Below are 21,016 nucleotides of genomic sequence, written 5' to 3' on the forward strand. Positions count from 1 at the left end.
CTTTGAGGCCTGCCAGAGACTCTCCAACCTTCCGCAGAGTGACGGCTCCTTCTTCCACGTCCTTCAGGGTCACCGCTCTGTTTGTCCCACCCGAGTCCCTCTTCAGAGAGTCCACAAACTGCTCCAAGTCACTGCAGAGGCATGGAGAGACCACACTTTAAATAAACAAATGGCCCTAACGCAGCAGAAATTAGCTTTTCAATTTGGCTGCCATTTGTTGTTTTATACTATACTATTTTATACTCTTTTCAGAGAAGTAAGACAGCACAGCTGATGGAATTGAACTATAACAACAGAGAGACAGAGAGAGAGAGGGAGGGAGGGGAGGAGGGAGAGATAGAGAGAGAGAGAGAGAGGGAGAGTCATCTCTCTTAGTATAACATTCTAATAGAGTACAGTACAGTAATACTTGTATATTTGACTTATACTCTTTATAAACACTAGGGGGCAGAACAAACTCAGTTATCCTGGGGAATGACATGCATAGAATGAAGGAAGTGAGTGCAGGTAAGGATCAGCATTAAATACAAAGAGGAAAACATTCAAAAGCCAATAATAATATAAAATGTAAACGTGTCCACTGCACCGTGCATGTTCTTGTCTGTATGAGACAGCTTAGAGTAGTCTACTACTAGACATGATTGGATCTCTTCCCAGGCCAAGACCCAAAATTGTGTTAACATTGAATCTGGGCTTATTTGTGCAAGGGCACTTCCTCGCATAGAAAACGCTGAAGGCTGATACACAGGCCTCCCCATGGCTTCTGAAACTGGCAACTCCAAGGGGAAATGTGGACCACGATAACATTGTGTGCCGTGCCGGATCGCATGAGAGGGACTAAAACGGTGATTCATTGTGGCACAGGTACCCTTGAGAAATAGTCCTTTATTGAACTCCCCTAACAGGGACTGGAATGGAGAGGCAACACATAGACTGTCAAATACACCGGTAGGATGAGGCCTCTTGGTCAAAGGAATAATAATGGGAAGTTCCAGATGAGAACAAAGCAACTTTCCTTTAAGTCAAGACCTCCACAGAAAAATGGATAAATCTTTAACCCAGCTCTCTATGGAGACTGAGTCAGGATAGTCTTCCAAAGCCATGCAACACACCAAAGGCTACTTAGATGAGCGACTCCTGACGCATACTTATGCTGTGCACACGCTAGTGGCGACAAAGCAAACGGCTACAAATGCTGAAATGCATTTTGACGGAAGCCAGCAATATTATAAAGCCACACAAACTGATGCAGAGAAGCGTCAATCAATCATGTGTTTTTGTTTCACCATTTCTACTTCTATAAGTTCCAGTTTTCTGTGCTAGCATCCTTTTCATTTAGGCAGTGAGGCTAGATCAACACTTCAGCAGCGACTTTGGCGACAGTGTAGCTGATCACACATTTTGTAGCTTTGAATTATTATTTAGATTTTTACGTTTCCTGTATGTTGTTCCTGTACTACAGTATGTATTGTTGACATTCACATGACGTGGTTGGGATCCATCATCCATGTCCAGGCTTGTGACTTATGACTCATGCATCCACAGGCTCAATGAGGAGGAGGTGTATGGATCACATGTCCACTCAGACACATTCCCACCACAAGACAGAAGCTACAGTGACAACAGTCACACAGCAGGCCATACCATGTTCAAATTACCTTGTATTTAGGTCATGTTATGATCACTTATTACTAGTGCCTGTCTGCCTTTATGCTTGATAGCACAATTCCTGTGCCAGCAGCCAAACCTATTTTGCACAGGATTGTTTATGTTTATGTTCGAGTACCTACAGTAGATGATAATAGCACAGTGTCTTATAAACTCTGCTCTGTAAGTAAGTAATTAGTCAGTGGATTAGTAAGTGGATGAAAATGGAGAGTTCTCTCTTTGATGGACGAATTCCACGCAAAACTCAAAGATAGTCCTCTGTTAAAGATGCAAATGGATCGAGATGAAAAGTCAAATTCTCTCTTTGATCTGAAGGACAGATAGAATTCTTGTCTGTACACTCAAAACCCATCTGTTTTGTTTCTTTGTACACTTGAAAAGCAGTTATACTTGTACTTTTGATACTTATTGAAAGTACATTTTAACACTACATACTTTTGATACTTTGAAAGCACATTTTGAACTAAACTTTTGAACAGTTAGACTCATGGATGATGACTTAGTAAGATATCTATCTTTACTTTTACTCAAGTACTGTATGGCTTTCAAGTTAACTTATATGACTTCTATTTTGGGCATTGTGCTCATAAGAGGTGTAAATGTAAAAGAATGTTCAAAAAAGGTTTCAGAAATGTTCAGAAATGGAAAGCAATGTGACGCATTGTGAGCTTGTGCATCGGCTATATTCGTTGTGTGACCCCATCACACAACAAAGCATAGAATAGGTCTTAAGTGGTTAGAAACTCCGCTGGGTGTTGCGCTTCAGGTAATTTAAGAGCTCGTAAGTGGTGGCAGATTTGGCGTCTCTGGAGAGGCCGTGCCTCACACACTGCATCCCCGCTTCGTCTTGAAGCCAAGCCTAATTAACCAGCCTTATTTAAAGCACTGGCGTTTCGCTGACTCACACACTGGCGAGACAACCAACGGTAACACAGAACTCCGTCCACAGTCTTGTGCCTGTACACCTCTCCTGCACTCAACACTCTCTCTTTCCTCCTACGTAAAAAAAACAACCCCAGAGCATTTATTTGACCTCTTGGTCCATCTTTCCACTCTAGGAGTTAAATGAACATTCATTATTTTTTTACACTGCTTCCATTGGGGCATATGCTTATCGACATCCAGCAAGAGAAGACCTTTGACCTTGCCCGTTAAACATCGACATTAAACAGATTCAATTACAGCTCCTGTTGGCAGGGCCGAGGCGTCGCGTGAATTACATTCGTTGCAAGGCGGTAATAAACAATTACCCCACACAATCTCTTCAATTGTTCCATGGGCTGCCCCGTGTCTTAAATGAGAGGCAGCCATTGCCTGCCTGTGTAAACATGTGGGCTGCAATTTGGAGGGCGTTGGCTCGTCGGTGAGCATAATGGGAGTGAATGGCGCAGGTGAGATGGTGAAAATGAATCCCCGCGGGGCATTCCGGTACATAGAATCTTCTTGACTGCAGTCACGGGTGTGTGTGACGAGAGGAGAGTAGTGTCGGTATCGATTTGGGACTGAATTAACGGAAGCTCTGGTGGTGGAGAGGACGTAGCGATGTTCATAACATGAACCCACACTGTCTATAAATAGGGCAGTGGTTCTCCAAGTGGGGTCCGAGCAAAATGAGGAACCCCAGCCTGATGGAATGTATGGAATGCATGTGCTCATAAAAAAAACAACTTAATACTTCCTAAGGTTAATATGGGCATCAAAGCAATAATAATTACTTTTTACCAGCTGCCTGCCAGCTGGTCAATGAAAGCCTTCAGAATGTACGCGTCATCGTTATCAGCTAGTGTACTGAAAACCCTACTCCTGATTGGCTGCTTCTAGCCAATGGGACGGCAAAGCGGCCTGGGGTCTTCAATTTGGCTCCGCTGTGTCTGACCATGCATGCAAGCGGGCCAAGCGGCTGTGGTGACGTCACCCCACCTACATGAGTGTGTGGCCTTGGGCCACACACTCATGTAGGTAAGTGTACGCTAGTAGCGAAAACGGCAGCATGTCAAACAAACACAAAAGTCCTTAGAAGTGTGGTTGGATTTTACAAGTGCTGCAATCCTTTCATGCAAAGGCGGTAGAGCACGTTGACTTTAACGACACACAGAAACAGGTTCATGTTATTATCTAATCAATGTATAGAATGTATCGTGATTCGTGTCGAGTCTCTGTGTACCCCGGCTGCACTGTGGTCACGGTCAGTGTGTGTGTGTGTGTGTGTGTGTGTGTGTGTGTGTGTGTGTGTGTGTGTGTGTGTGTGTGTGTGTGGAAAAACGTACTATACAGTGTTTTACATTGTTTTCTTTTGCCTTTTTTCAGTTTTTCCACAGAATCAAGTTTTACGGTCATGATTCACCAGGAACCTGGGTGGCTCGATTCTAGACTTAAAATAATTGACATCAATATATTTGGAAATCTCTATGGGGGAAATTTGAATGGGCTTTGGATCGGAGGAACCACAAAATGGCTACCACTGCTACTGCTATTCCTGAGCTGTGCTAGGACTCTCTCCTCCAGACACAGGTATATCAGAGAATGAGCACATCCTTTACCTGAGCTGTGCTAGGACTCTCTCCTCCAGACCCAGGTATATCAGAGAATGAACACATCCTTTACCTGAGCTGTGCTAGGACTCTCTCCTCCAGACCCAGGTATATCAGAGAATGAACACATCCTTTACCTGAGCTGTGCTAGGACTCTCTCCTCCAGACCCAGGTATATCAGAGAATGAACACATCCTTTACCTGAGCTGTGCTAGGACTCTCTCCTCCAGACCCAGGTATTTGTGCCTGTCCTCCTCCACCAAGGCCCTCTGCCTCTGGACGGGGTCCTCTGCACGCCGCATGGCCTCCGCCAGCCTCCCGCTGATCTCCTGCTCCGTGTGCTTCAGCTGCACTCGCAGCGCTTCTTGGTTGTAGAGCTGAAGGACGCAGGCAGCAACACAGGCGACAGGGACAATTATCGTTATTATCGTTTATCGTGATAAAACAAAACGCTCACAATAATTGTATCGAAGTGATTTAAATTCATCGGGAAATTGTCTATATCTACAAGCTCGGCTATTTTTGGCAAACGTTCCCCCCAGAATAGGGATGCTGAGGTTCAAGTGGTTAAACAAAAGTGGTATTTTAAGTTTTAATATAATTTAATATAAATATATATAATATATTTTTGATATATATTTTTGACATAAAAAAAAGAAGAAACGTGCACAATTTGCGGATGTGATCTAAAAGTGTACAAAACAAACAGACTTTTTAAGCGACGGAACAGAGCGTTCTTACCTGAAGTTGTCTCATCTGTTGGAGCTGCAGGCGGAGGTCAGACACATTCCTCTTGCAGTGCATCAGGTTGACCTTCAGGGGGACCGGGCCTCTTTCTAATGGGGCAGCGCTGCTCTTTGGAGCCAAGACAGGGGAACCACCTGATCCCAAAAAGTACAATACAATATATTATATCATTATTATATAATAACAATAATAATATAACGTGAATATAAAATATATATTAGTATACATGTTAATATGTTAAAACAAGTTCCATTGAGCCAAGCCAGAACACAATAATGAAAAAATAACCATGCTTAGAAAATGCACGTGGCCTACCCATCAAGTGAAACGTTCATGGAGCTATATATGAGAAAGTTTCATCTGGAACACAATTGTATACAATATGTAGTTTGGGGGGGGGGGGGGGGGTGTCCCTGCTTCATCTCTCTCTCAGCTAAGGGGACCTTTGCCTGAAAAACGTTGGAAGACCCCTGGTCTATGAGTTATTATATAGTGCATGTCTTCTAACATATTCGCCCCAGGCTGGCCTAGACTTAATGTTCCCCTTCCTAATGTTTAGTAATGAGGGCCTTGTGCTTTCTGTGGCGTCTACTTTGCCCACCACTGCAGCAGCAGACAGCCACTTAGGCTGCCTGGCTGGCAGAACCTCTGAAATGAACGGCCGTCCGCCCGGCCTCCGTGTTTCAATCAGAGCAACATGTGTGCAAAGGGTTTAAAACCATGGAAACCAACAGACTTCATGTTTTGTGTGGTGTGGGTCAGAGAGACTCACAAGGTTGCCGGTAATAACACTTAATTTGACACAATTCACTTTGAAAAGCCTTGCATACATGGTGAATGATTATGATATTGCCTCAAAACGGACAAGCCAAATCCAAATCCTTATTACTCCTTTCGATATTTTCCATTTTATAGCAGTTTTACACACTGGCACATTCACTATATTCAGAGGTAGTAACTTTCCCATTACTAATGAGGACTGTCCTGAACTAAGCTGACCGAGGCAACCCCAGTCCCCATTGTGTATGCTAACCATTAAGTCCACCAGCAGGGACAAAGTACCTGTCGAGAGAATGTTTCTCTAGTGTGCTCTCTAAATACTCGCCCAGCAGTGGGGTGTAAAGAGAGAAAATACCTTTGTTTTAGTAATCCCCAAAGTCTATTCACTGCTGTCTACCTTAACACGGGTGACAGCTGACAGCTAGACAGCTGCACGGACCTGAAGTGCAGGTTAGCGTTTTTGCATAGGGGGTTCCTGTGTGACTACTACTCCTCAGGAACAAGATATCCATCAATGGAAGTACCGTAGCGTAGACTAGAGTGGTTACAATGAGCCAGCGTTTCGGATCACATGGGAGTGAGCACAGCCAATTCCTTGTGATCTGCGAACGTGATACCAATGAGGCAGCCGGGTACAGATCAGACTAGCATAAAATCCTCTCCTGTTTTGGAGATTCATCCGAGAAGAACATTTGCATGGGCAATTCCGTCTGAACCACATGAAGGAATCCATCAAAAGACATGAGATTAAAATTTTGAGAAGCATCAATAATATTCAGTTTTCATTCTACCACTGTTGAGATTGCATTTTCTTCCTATCAGACACATCTGCCCACAGACCACTGCAGAGATGAGATTGAATTGCTGAATCATCTTGGCAGTCTAGAGAGGTAATCCTTCTGCCTTGTTTTAGATAGAGCTTCCGGGGGTTGTGTTAGCTTAACTCCCTTTAACTTGAATGTTATGTATCAAAGAGCGGGGATTACGAACCGGTCACAAGCACCGAGGCACAGACTTTGTTTTTGTCTCTGGGGCAGTGCAGCGCACATGGCAGACTGTGCTGATGGATGGTAAATGTCTGGGCTTTATGATTTAGTTGAGAACAACAAAGACACTGACCTGAGCTGTGTGCGCTGTGGGCACTGTGGGCTGGGGATGATGTCTTCGGTGGTCTGTCACTGAACCCCAGAGAGAGAGAGAGAGAGAGTTTCATCAATGCAGGGTTTTAACACACAACAAAACACTTTGACAGAGACTGATTGATTAGACTTAAGTTAATATTAGTACAAAACGAACACATTCGAGTATGATGAGAAAAAGACTGACAGAGAGGTTAAAATGATGTTAGCAAGTTTTACAACTTTGCACATTCACCAAGTCAGTTTGAGAGATAAGCATTTTCATTCTAATATTCACATAGTGTTTCCCAGACTGTTGCTCAAGCAAACAGTGTTAGCTTGATGTCTCAGTGGAGCAGCTTCAAATGCACAGTTAAGTTGCAGCCAGATAAATCATAAAAGATGGCATTTGAGCCACAATATCAGACCACTGTCCGCCCAACAGTATTTCCTACTCACCGCATGGTATTTAACCTGGATGTGTCATATGGCCGTACTAATAGAGACACGGTTACCTTTCACAACCGTGTCTGCAATCTGGATAGCCAGATTTGTCATTTGAAACTCAAATTCCCTTGATGCCTCACTGGTCTTCTCGCCTTGCTTACCTGAGAAGTTCCTTGGAGCCACTACTGTTTGGCCCCTTTAAAAGTGCATGCTGAACAAGGCCAGTCAAGCTGGCAATCTGTTGCTCCATAGCCTTCATTCGCTCTCTGCAGAAAACATCAGAAAATTATACTTTGAATACTGGGCCCGAGGGTTGCAATCGAACTACCGTAATCAATTATATATATAAAATAAAAAAAGCTATATTTTTTTGGGGGGGGGGTAAATTAGATAACGAAAATAGCAGTTATTTCCGCGAAGCAACTCGTTGTGACTGTGAGCTTGTAGATCTGCTATGTTCGCTGTCTAGCACCGTAGAACAGGATTTGTGTGGTTAATCATATAACTAATAGATTTAAGTGAATATAAAATATCAACTGGAATTGTTTTGTGTCGATTATTTGTTTTATATATATATGTATTATTATATATATATTTGTTTAACAAATTATCAAAGAAAACTTGCTTCTCGTTTATCAGATTAAGTGGTATCAAAGAAAAAAAAGAATAAAATAATGGATAGTTGCAATCCCAGTGGGCCCTTCTGGGGATTAGACTATCGTTGCTGTTCGGGCAGAAACCTCCTATCTCCATGTTTTAACTTTTGTGTTTTTTTCGTAAATTATTATTTCGTAAACTTGATTATACTACAGCGTCACACAAAACGATCCAGAAGCTTGACAAGCGACACGTTTTGAGCTTGTAGATCTGCTACTTTTGCCATTTTATTATTTGAATCCTGAAAAGTAAGACTTTTGGACATATGAGGTTTCCAGACTTTCCACCCGACAGAGACGCTATTAGACTAACAATACAATTATTTCAGATGTTTTTTTGTTAGTTTTTTAAGCAACTGTGTTGGTCCTAACGTAATGTCAATTTGAATTACCTAACCATAATTCCCATTTTCTTTTGCAGGTGATTTATACTGTGCAGGCGGTTATCACAAATATTATTTCAACAACTGATTAGGTTCCTGACTCCTGGCTCGGAGTTAAAACTTTGAGAAAAGCCTGCGGTCAAAATAATCGTTTCTAAATTGCAACAGGGCGATTCTATTAAAACTGTTGACTCAGAAAGAGCGGTGGTCTGTCTATTGAAGCGTGCACACTGGCCTCTTTAGGAATCTAAACGGACACAACTAAATGGACGTCAAAACTAGGCTGGGGGCTGTCTGCTGAAATAGGCCCCTGGGGTTAACAAGGCTGGCCAGTCAGGGGTCATACGACCACGGGGGACGTGGTGGTTTTGGCTAAAACAATCGAGTGTGACACGAATTGATAGGTGCCCGGCAGGGAGTGAGTGGAGACAACCTCATCAATTCTCATAACACTCAGCCTTAAGAAAGCTGGTGACCACAGGGCGGGGCGGAGTGGTTGGTGAGCCTCGGGGTTTGGAAATAGTAGCCCCATTGTTTTGTTTTTTACCCCATGTCATCAGCTATCCATTGGTGGACCAGGGGGGAGGGGCCAACCGAGGACACATGCAGGAGTGTGATTCTAGCCGTGGTATTTTAATTATCCAGCACAACGGTGAGTCAATTGACACGACAATAAGAAGACTTTGTGCACAGCAATGCCTTGCCTCGGAAAGGCTAACTTTCCTGCAAAGTCTAGATCAGTGGTCCTCAAAGTGGGGTTCAGGGGACCTTCAGGGTTCCTTGAAGGGGTTCCAACCGGACCCTTACAGGTCTGTAACTATGAGAGTGGACAAATGGAACCATTTGTTCACTCTCTGAGTTATGGTGGTCCTTGATATATATATATATATATATATATATATAATATATATATAATTATCACTTTTATCACCGCAGTCTTCACAGTAAAATCCTCAGTACACTCTGAGAGTCTACAAAATGGGACCATTCCATTTGGTTCCATCATTACACTCTCAGAGTTACAGACCCGTAAGGGTTCAAGTGGTCCCTGAACCAGTGGCCTACTGACTGACACTATGGCTATGAGAGACCATAATGGCGTTCAGGAGCGTGTATATTTTGAATGTGAATTGCAGTACTTTCCCACTCAAATTCCTCTCCTATTTTTCCAGACCACGCCGGCGTCTATGCCATTCCAGAAGGGTCTTGGGCTGCCCAGGTGGTCTGCCCGATGTCTGTGACTGATTGGGCTGTTTCAAATACCCCATCTGACCTGGTCAATATTTTCTTTTGGTTTTCCTGAGTACGCACGTTCGTTCGCCTTCAGCCCACTCCATTTTAATGTGCTCCGCAGAAACCACACTTGTCTGGCTAGTTGGCAAGCATCCTTCCTGTGTTTATGTGCTCTCAGCTCAGTGAGGACCTGCAACGCCAGCCCAGCAACGCTAATGACTGACGGTCCACATGGACAGAAACTATGCAGAGCAACTGTTATTACAATGACCAAGTTAAGGAAAATATACAGCGGGAGATGCCATCCTCTTACTGCGTTTCAAAAGGTTAAGGGGCGGTAATAATCAACAGTGTTATCTGTAATGTTGGGATAAAGACGTACTAATAAGCTTCAGAGAAAATAATAATACCTAGATACTTCAGGAGAGACTACCCAAAGAAAATATGCCTATAGGCTGGTTGTATAGGAGCAAAATGAATTCTACTGATCAACAGTTGTGACTAGAGACAGGGCTGGCCATAACGTTGGCCAAGGTGATGGTGATGATGAGACAGAGTCTGAGTTGGGCAATCTTAAAGCATGACAACCCACAGTACAGTTAGGGTGATACTGAGATGCAGAGTTAGTCCATGCTCCCATGCAATGACGTCTCCCCAGTCCCCACCCCTCCCCTTACCGTGTCTGTGGTTCATTGGCTTGCGGAATGGGTCCTGGCACGTGACCTTGCAGGTCGCCGACAGGTGGAGAAGGTCCCACGTTATTGCGAGGCTTAGCCCCCCCGGCACCCTCCTCCCTTCGGAAGGACTGACGCACGGGAGAGCAGCGCTCCAGGGGCACCGCGTGAGGTGGCATGCCGTGGGGCGGCCCACCCTGAATGTCAATCATCCGCATCTCCGTCATCCTGTGAGGGGACGGGGGCGGGGTCTTGGACCCCAGTGTGGGTAGTTGGCTGTTCCTGGATTTCTGCCGGTACAGAGAGGGGTGATCCATGGTGTCCGTGGGGCTGGCGCTATATCCGCCCGACCCCGTGGAGCGGATGGAGGCCCGATGGTAGCCCCCTAGGCCGTGCTCCGGTCCGTCTAGCCCTGGGGGAGGAGGGTGTGCTCCGTGGGCGGAGGCCATTGCCATCCTCCCTTCCTGGAGCAGGTACGGATCGGCGTAAAGCGCCTCGTTTCCCCGCGCTAAACTGTGGCTCTTCACGACGCTAATGTCCTCGTCCGGCTTGACGTCTCGCCTCTCCAGGATGGCGCTGGGACACGGCGAGACAGAGCGCGCCGGAGGGTTGGCGCTGGGCATGCGGTCCCGAGGCATCGTGGCGCTAACCGGCACGCCGCCCCCCTGGCGCGGGCCGAAGGGGATCCTGGAGGGGGACGGGGGCATGGAGTGAGGCATGGGGGGAGACATGGAGCCCTGCATGGGATGGTGGGGCGGCGGGCCACTGGGGGGCTGTCTGAGAGGATGAGGGGCCGGGCCATACATCATCTCTCTGTGCATCTGGAAAAGAACGAAAGCTTCGTTATTAATAATAATAATAAAACTTTATTTGTATAGCACCTTTCATGACATGAAATGCAGCTCAAAGTGCTTTACAGAGAAATGGAGGATAAAAGAAAAGCAAGGCAACAACATTAAAAACAAGCAGTAATGCAATACAGTGAGGACATGAATAACAAAAATAAAAAATAAAAGATCAATTAAAAGCAATGTTGTAGTTGTATTGGCCATAGAAACACTGGAACTCAATTTGCGATGACCTTCCTTTCAAAAGTTGTTGGAAAATAAATATATTGAAAAACATACAGTGGCATCATTAGATTAATAAGGGTCATTGTTTTACTTTCACTTCTGTTAAGCACAGTGATCTATGAAAGGTGCTATAAACTTGTTGACAGATTAACAAAGCAGTCAATGGAATTTGTCACCAATTAAACACAAACAGGTACCACCCACTGTGGTACCATCACAACACTGAGGAAGACCTGTCCGTTGCTCTGCATGTGCATCTAAATAAAACTATGTGAAAAGGACATATTTTGGGCTGGCTGTTTGTTAAGGAAAAATCTATATCTCTGGATGATTTCTAGATGATTTCAGTACAAAAATGCTTCTGGCAAATGAACTAAATATTTCAAATTAATTCTACTTTCATGTATTCCTACCCAAACCTTGCCAGTCTACCAAACTGTAACAACTGTCGAATCACTCAGTCAGATAAACCAGTAGCTATGTCCTGACTGTTGATTTCATATCCTACTTTTGGCCCAAAACTAAAACACCAATTTCTTTCTGTTGCTTTTCAACGAAAGTATATGGTCTGCCGTTGTTTTCTTAGTAGAGAGGTAATTAGATAGCAAGGATACAACTGCAGTAATATTTATCCAGGCTTTCACAGAAATTCCAGCATGTAATATGATATCACCCCGGCTTCTCTTAAGGATTTATTTTGAAGATAAAAACAAGATCTCTCTGGATAAGAATTAAGTCTACATTTTTGAAAAAGGTTACAGTGATTGAGCATTGCGCATTTCTTAAAAGATTACACAACCCCTGTGAGCTCAATTTACTATCTTGTACATGAAAAGCTGCGGCTTTTCTAAAAACAGTTCACACATGAAATACTGAGTGAGGGATTTCAACTATGCACCTTAAGGGCTACAAAAGTAGCTGGTTAATTTGCAACAGGTCCGTTCAGGAAGCTCTCTTTTTATACAGGCAGCTTCACTGGGCAACTGTGCCTCAGGCTGACCACCCATAAAGGACCCTAAAGGGGCTTACTGTATATACAAGGAAGCTAATTAAATATCTGTTCTGGTATAAGTATAGTATTCTCAATCTCCGGCTAGGCGGTAACTCTGCATGGGGTGTCTATAGGACGGTGTTCTAGGTATTTTCGGAGGGTATACCATTATTATTCCCTCCCACACGCACGGTGTGCGCACATGGTCACCGAATGAAATAACCGCTCTAACAACGCTAACAAATTTAAGTGTGCCATATCTATTGTTCGGACACCACATTATCACCTGAAAATGGCTATTGAAGTCCACATGCCCCCAGCCCCTCCTACGTATCAGATATACGCTACCTCGGATGGTTAGTAGACAGTATACGATTTTTCTGGGATGGTATACTACGTATAATCGAGTACCATGGTAGAATACACCACTGTGTCTAAGCATGTACAGATTGACTGTCACTCAGGTAGTAATTCTATCTGTGGTACTTGTGGTGAGCCACCTGCTGTGCAAATTAAGCATGATGGCTTTTGCCATGACTATAAACAATTATCTTGGCCGCAGTCTCTTATCCACTATCTAATCTCGCAGGTCTCTTCCTGTGTGCATTCACCACAGCTGTTTCCTCTAGGCCTTTCGATTTACTGACAGTTACTGAGAGGGGGGAGGGAGGTTTACAAGCATTGTAGCCTATACAGTTCATTTGCAAATGCAGAGATTGAATTTCTTCTAGATTGAATACTTCAAATTAAATGCTTCTCAGAAATGCGCTGCTTCATTTACATAGAATCGGTGGATGGCACCCTGTGTTAGCCACATTAACCCCGGAGTCACTATTTTGGACAAATATTAATTCATATTAATATGAATTAAATTAATGAATTGTCATATGGTATACTTTACAGGACATAGAGCGTTAAATATAGTGTGACAATCAGTGGTAGTAAAAGTAAAAGTATAAATACTGTATTAAATGTAGACACACTACAAACTAAATATACTGAAAGTACATAAAGTAAAAGTACTCATTACGCAGAATGCTCCATTTCATTCGTTTTAAGAAGTTTTAATAAAATCTTTAGAAAATAGATGATCTACAAGCCCAATGCGACAATGTGTTGCATTGTGATCGAGCTTGTGGATGGGCTATTTTCAAATAGCTGAAGTACATGAAGTTCTGAAGTGGTTAATGTATGTTTAGTAACAATCAAGTACAATATTAGTACAATATTTGGATGGTAAGTGAAAAATATTGAAATGTGTTAGTACAGTAAAATAAAACAAAACACCTCAAAACTGTTACAGTACTTGAGTACAGTGTTACTTTACACCACTGGTGGTGACAACATCGCGACAGTTTTCACATGCGGGGCAAAACATAATCCACCTTCCGTTCTGTAGTCTCAAACAAATAAACTGTTGTTCTTCCCAGGTGTAATACTACATGACTCATATAGGGTTCACGCCTACATTATGGCTTGAGCAGCAAACAGCCTAAAGACAGGACAGGAGTTGCAGCCTCAAATGATGCAACTGCATGCCATAGCTTTGAACAAAACACTTTTTGTCATGTCTAGGCTATACTATCTTAGAGAATTGATGGCGGGTCATTCACAAATGTTATTGTGGAAACAAGAGGGTGTGGCATTTGAGACTGTATATGTAAACGTGCGTGCGTGCGTGCGTGCGTGTGTGTGTGTGCATGCTAGCGCTAGTTGCAGATCAACAGCTTTGTTATAGCAACAAAGACTGTCTTGGCTGTGGGAACCGAGGACAAAAAGAAGGTAATTAGCTGAAAGCACACCATGTATAAATATGTTAGTAACAAATTGGTTTAAAAAACTAAAAAAGCAATAAACAAAACCTGCAGGAAATAAGTGAGTGGGACAATACTGGGCTGTTTGCCTAGTGAGATTACGAGGAGCGGTGCAGCGGTTAATCAAATTAATCAATTTTTTTGATTATTTATTATTTTAAAATTATCTTTTAACTAAATAATAGGTTTTCACACATTTGTGTGACAACTTTACAATGGTGTATACAATCTGACTTAAGTGGTTAATGAGACTACTGATTTAGTCCATTATAAAGAATCTATTCCCTGATTCCCTGAGATATACAGTATATTTGAACAAAATCCCCCAAAACGCGCTTCTCGAATATCTGATTAAATCGAAAAGTCTAATAATTGCCAGACAATACATCCACTGTACTGTACTATTTGCAAACTGTTAATAAATTATTCAATCGATCGATCAATCAATCAGTCAGTCAGTCAGTCAGTCAATAAATCAATCTCATGAGAACAAATGGTTTGCATCTACAATCATCAGCTGTCAATCACAAATGGACCTCACAAAAAAAAGAAAAAAGAAAAAGGCACCCTTGTAGGGACGAAACATTACTTCAAAAGGAAGCGGTCTGGCCTGGTCCAGGCACCTTGGCTGGTAATCCAGTCTGGCAGTGTGCCACGAGTTCGACTCCCAATCCCGACGGCCTTTACTGCATGTCACTCCCCCCATCTCTCTCCCCATTTCCTGTCAGCCTACTGTCTGTCCCTCCATAAAAAATATAAAATAAAGGCGAAAGCTACAAAAAAAAAACATAAAAAAAACAATGTTTGTTTTATTAACAAAATGGAAGCACGCTTAAAAGTAAACAAATGGATGAAGTTGTGAGGTAAATGTTTACCAGTGTTGAGAGAGAACATTTGGTTTCAGTTTGGCTCATGTGGACTTTTTAAAAGGATGCTCTCTCTCTCTCTCTCTCTCTCTCTCTCTGCTAGTTCTCTTAAGCTTCCAATAATGGGGCCAGCATGTCTGGTGGGATCAAGTAAAAATCGCCGAGTCAATCTTTGAGAGCTGGAGAGAGGTTGTGACACTGTTTTTTATGAGGTTAGACTAGAGTCACATCATCACAGCCCGACTATACTATACTTTACTGATGATGATAATGCACTATGATGCATGCTGTGGAAAACCTACATAACAGTAGAGTTAGTAGACACAGAAAGACCTAAGACAATGGTGGGTAACCTGTTCATAGTTTTTCATTTGTGTACTCTTGTTTTGCTGGTTATTACAGTTTTTACTGTGGTGGCTTTTACTATGGTATTTACCCGTTTACTGTACATAATCATTATCCTGTCTGTACTCTGGGCCGGGCCAAATTAATTTTCCTTTTGGAAAATGAAGGACGTCTCATTTCTGTGACTGTGGCATTCACGTGTCATGTTAACACTTGTTGTGTACTGTATCTACACAGTAGGTCGAGTGACACAACATACTACAAATGAGTTATGGAAGACATTGGAGAAGATAAAACTATTGCTCTGAGCGCAAGGCACGCCTGTGCTTGATAGCATCGTAACAGCGAGTGAACACTGAATCTGCGAGTAATGCGTATTTGGATCTGACCAACAGGAGAGAGGATAAAACTAAAACAAAAAAACAACTAAAGTGGATTATCCAGAAGGGAACAGCTCCTTCAAAGAGATTAAGTCAATTGTCGGCTGTGTTTACAAAACACTGACTGTACTGCTGTGGACGCATTCCCGTAGCACTCAAATAGAGGCGGAATTGTATTTCCGTGTTTTCAGAGAACAAGGCAAGTGTATCATACCAAACAGAAGATAGCGCTGCAGTGAATGCGCTACCAGAACAGCGACTATCAAACATTTTCATTTTCAAGAACCCTGAAATTGAAACGTATATGGCCACGGACCTGAGAGAAAGTATCTGCAAAAGCAGAAGGCCTGCATAGGCCAGATTAGATTAAACTCTTTAGGCGCAGGGCTCAATAATGTAATAGAAATAGCCAGAACACAATACATGTCCTCAATGTTGTGACAACGCTGAGGAAGACCTACTGTATCAGGTCCGGGGGAAAAAAATGTTTTTTTACCAGGGCACCACCATTGTTCAAAATGTTTTTTACCAGGGCACCACCATTGTTCAAAATGTTTCGCAAATCTACAAATTTGCTTTAAAGTGTATTTAAGTGGTAGCTATAGGCTGGTTGTAGGAGTGAAATACATTCTACTGATTAAACAACCTGTTCCACAGACCAAACAAGAGCATTCATTTAAACCGGCCAGGGGTCCATTTTCTACACTCAAGAGTTAAAGAAACACTCAGCAATTTACTGTGTATATTCTCTGCACCATCTGGCCTGGCCTGAATCAGATGTGTTGTTCTAAACCACATCAATAAAAGCGGTAACTGTGACTACCATTTTGAACCTGATCTGGGGGCAAAGCCATGCTTTCAAAACAAGGGTACAAGTAAAAGCCCAAACAGAATACTAAAAGTCACACACACACACACGCGCACACACACACACACACACACACACACACACACACACACACACACACACACACACACACACACACACACACACACACACACACACACACACACACACACACACACAGCGGTGTTTGAACAGGTGCACAGTTCATCAGGTTATAGCATTTGCCCATTTTCCTTGAGTGCAAGGGTTTTGGATTTCACGATTAAAAGAGGTCGGTCACCAACAACATACAGTAACACACAGAGAGAGCTTTTTTCATTTGTCATTCTCTCTCTCTCTCTACCCCCCAAAAAGACAAAGACAATCTGCACTCAAAGCTTAGCATTTGAGTAAGCTTTGATAACACAGTTATCGTGTGAACGTGTCTGTATCTATGTGTTCGTAGTGTTATATAACTTATTGTTGCTGTTGGAATTTTAACTTTTTTTAATGTTTTTTTTCCCCTGTGCATTTATGCCCTACTTGCCTAATTCATCGTACAAGAGTGTCTACAAAAAGTGGTTAAGTCTACCTGTGGGTTTTATAACCATGAAAACCATGACAAATGTTATAACAAAATGTTATAACTAAATAATAACTACACTGGAATGTTTGGACAAGGTTTCCATACTATCATTCTATAGATGGGGCTGTTTGTGTTTGAGTGATTTAGCCAAATGAAACCAAACACAAAATCTTAGAAAGAACTAAAAAAGACTAATCTTCTGAATTAGCGCGATACATAATTCATATACTGTACTGTACACACCCCCCAACCAGAACCTACGATATAAATTTTACCTATATTTGCCCAGAGTAAAGTCTACAGTGACGGTATAAAACACTAGACCCCTATATAACACCCTCCTCCAATACAGTTAAAGTATTGTTAAAAAGTTAAAAATTGACAAGTGTATTCAAGACATCACACTTCTGCGGTGTGCCTGCCTATAGATTGCACAATGTACGCATATCTATTCACCTTTACAATTGTCTCACTGCAAGTAATTCACTGACGGCACATTGCCTCACAACACCTGTTCTAAAAATAGAGGTGTAAATTAAGTTCTCCCTGAAAACTCACACTCCAGTGCATGGGGCCCAATTCATTGTCGTCACACTGTCAAATTAATGCCGTTAAGGGCACCCCAACACCAAACCATGTCATTCGCCTTCACCAATTTTGACTTGTCTGTCACCATCTATTATCATTTCTCTTCCACCTCTCCCCTTACATACACGGCAACAGGCTCAAATAACTCTTTCTCATCTCAAAGAATTAAGAGTAATGCTGCAATGCTGTGGCATGCAGAGAGAAGCCTTTTTTCTTTTTTTGTAAGGCTAGAGATAAAGAGTCAGACAGATTACATAGAGATAGAGAGAGAGGTCACTTGACCAGAAAGCATTTGGGCAGAAACACATGAGGAATGAGCTCTTTGGAGCTTTAATTTCATTACATCATCAGGACATTAACATGGTACTCTGGTATCAGATGAAGAGAGATAGAAAGAGAGAGAGGAAGAGTGAGAGAGAGCGAGAGACAGAGAGAGGGGGGGGGGGGGATTAAAGGAGTGGACATAAAAAAAATCCTGCAAATTGGGCCCAATCGTTGCCCCCAACAAATCCACACCAGAGCGTGCATACATGCGTGCACAGCTCAGTCATAGGCCCCTGAAATGGGGCTGGCAGAACAATGGAAGACCCACTCTAAATAGATTTGGAAGAGGCAGGGGGGCATTCCTTCAGTCCGACGTCGACAGGACACAAGGAGTATCAGAAGGACCGGAGGCCGGGCCTCTCCAACCGGCCTATTCATGTCACAAACAAGAGATGTCACCTTGAACTACACCAGCTGCAACTCATAAACCACTGTCACTATGTCAATACAGTACTGCATCATCAAAGGTACTGGGTTTTATTTATTATTATTTCTATTCATATCAATATATATTTTTAATTTAGTGCTTTATGTTATTTGGGCTTCATTTAAATAGCAAAGCACAGAAAGGAGGAACAAAGTGCAACACAGGTCCTGATCCGGGACTTGAACCGGTGGCACTGTGATTGTAGTGTGGTCAGAACTTTTGCGCTGATTCACCGCACAAACTGGCTGAGCCACTATTCTTAGAGACCAATGTCCGTATGCCACCGTGTCCTCATAAAATGTGAATATGAAACAGAAAGCTATACTATTCATGAACGTACATTAGGTTCATTGACTACTGTCTATGAGCTCACTCTCTCAGATCAGCCGCACTCGGTCGAGTGCAATACTCACTCTGGCATCACCGTTGGTGGGTCTGGGCCCGTGGCTGAAGGCCTGAGCGGGGTCTTTGTGGTACACCTTCAGGCAGGAGTGGTCTGTGATGTTCCTGTAAGGGGAAGAGACGTGCAGAGGTAAGAAGGCTGCCCAGGCGTCCCCGTCCGAGTGTGGCCTGTCCCGTCTGAGTCTAGCTCTCCCCAGCAGACCAGCCAGGGGCTTGTAGTCTGACAAGGGCGGCTCATATAACGTCCATCTCCTGTTGTACGACATTGTCTCGTATTGAAATAGGACTCAGACATGGAAGATAATAATATCCTGTAATGCCATATTTGAAACCGTGTGGCTGTTAGCACGCGAACGACCGCCTCGTCGTTTCTCTTCCACTCGGCTTGTGTTGGCGTTCCCTCCCGTGCCGACCGTCCTACTGCACACGAGTCACGGGGCGGCTTTTACAGCCCTGATAAAAATGGAGAATTAGTCACAAAGTACACACGGGCCACAGGGCAAGAACACTGGATAGATAGGAGCGAGACGGCAAGCTTTATTTATATAGTGTAGCAATTATTTATTTTGGGACCCCAATGGAATTACGTCTTCTGTGCTTTTTGTGCTATCTGGATAATTCTACTGTACTACGCACCTTGGTGAATTCATCATGAATTTATCAAATAAATCATGATAAGCCATCTAGTAATAATAGTCATCATATCATCGTCTTCATCATCATTTTGTTTATTCATACTGTATCACATCAACAAGTAATGTACTTTGACATGGACTATTAAAATAACACACTCCCCTATACTGCCAGGAAGCTCGCAAATATTAAACTTTGAAATGAATCAATATGCAGCAACTGCATGGCCCACTTCTCGACAAAAATGTTAGCAGACAGTGTTTTAGGTTTAAATAGGTGAACTATGGGTCGCTTCCAGATAAGCTGCCATTAATCTTGAGCACTGTCTCCACTCCCTTCCAAGCAACTAAGCAACGTTCATAAGTCAAATTAAGTCACGTCAAATATAGCACATTTAAAAAAAACAGCAGCTGATCTTCTCTATGAGGCAATTCTCTGGGCAATATCGGTAGAAGGTGCAGTGGAGTAACTAAAAGTTTTTTTTTCCCGGTGGAAACTAAATCCCCTTTTGGCCAAAAAGTACAGTTTATACGTGTGGTGGGGGGCTCAAAGTGAGTCCACTAAGTTGGCTTTCTAATGACACAACCCGCCTTTGTTTTGGTGAGTAGCAAAAACGTTCTTTTTATCGCCCTAAAGGCAGTGAGGGTGCTCTCCCGACCCAACCGCCCAGGAGGCAAAGCTGGAGCTTCGCATACTTGGCCATAATAAACATGCTGCAGTTTTATCCTTCTTGTAAGAAGTCGCGTTACGCTAAAGAGGAGAGGCTGGTCTGCATTCATGCGAGCGGCGGAAGTTGAGAGTAACATAGCTCTAAATGCAACGCATTAGAGCTATGGATCTAATGCGGAATCCATGGCCCATATAGGGCATAGGCGACAGCAACTCGGTGACACATGCAGACACAGCCAATTTGAGCGCAATGTAAGATGCCTGTACTGTGCAGTTTGTTTTGATAAAAACCTACCGGCTTAGCTCTCCATTTCCAAAAGGACTTTTTTACCCTATGAGGAACAAGCATGGAGGAAAAGGAAGACCTTTCTTGGCCTATGTCACTTCCTGTGCATAGAGAGAGCTACGGCAGGAAGGATCTTGGGAGAGGAAAGAGGAAGGCTGCTTTGTAGCACAAGAGGATCTTGGGAAGGGAGGGGAGTTAACAGTATGTTGGGAGGGTGAACCTTGAATGACCTACAGTAGCAAACGACTACTGGGAAAAGTGCACTTCCTTGTTCCCCAGTATTTCATCCCCGTCTGTCACGGTCACTCTCTGTCTGACATATAGTCTCTCAAGCCAGACCACTGTCTGTGTACATACAGTATTTTATTTACACTCTCTGTCTGGTCTCTCAAGCCAGACCACTGTCTGTGTACATACAGTATTTTATCCCCGTCTGTCACGGTCACTCTCTGTCTGACATATAGTCTCTCAAGCCAGACCACTGTCTGCGTACATAGTAGGGTATGGATCTACACCTCCCTGAAAAAGCTGTGAGCGGATGCCGTCATCTGTTCGCCATTTCCGTTCAC

General features: G+C 43.1%; 1 protein-coding gene across 16 annotated transcripts in view; it reads right to left on the reverse strand.

The window, feature by feature from the left end:
- The window catches only part of kiaa1217 (KIAA1217 ortholog), a 145,872-nt gene that overhangs the window by 11,433 nt on the left and 113,423 nt on the right, over nucleotides 1-21,016 (reverse strand). For 15 of the 16 annotated variants that reach the window (XM_080793433.1, XM_080793435.1, XM_080793430.1 and 12 more), the window contains 7 exons: nucleotides 18,871-18,964; nucleotides 10,241-11,058; nucleotides 7,453-7,557; nucleotides 6,846-6,904; nucleotides 4,941-5,080; nucleotides 4,401-4,576; nucleotides 1-131 (listed from right to left, as the gene is read on the reverse strand). In XM_080793433.1, coding sequence (XP_080649559.1) covers nucleotides 1-131; nucleotides 4,401-4,576; nucleotides 4,941-5,080; nucleotides 6,846-6,904; nucleotides 7,453-7,557; nucleotides 10,241-11,058; nucleotides 18,871-18,964 — 1,523 coding nt within the window. The remainder of the gene's footprint in view (nucleotides 132-4,400; nucleotides 4,577-4,940; nucleotides 5,081-6,845; nucleotides 6,905-7,452; nucleotides 7,558-10,240; nucleotides 11,059-18,870; nucleotides 18,965-21,016) is intronic. The other variant, XM_080793432.1, reaches the window with a different exon arrangement.

The sequence above is a fragment of the Protomyctophum bolini genome (genome assembly GCF_963924005.1).
Source record: "Protomyctophum bolini genome assembly, chromosome: 21".
Classification (NCBI taxonomy): domain Eukaryota; kingdom Metazoa; phylum Chordata; class Actinopteri; order Myctophiformes; family Myctophidae; genus Protomyctophum; species Protomyctophum bolini.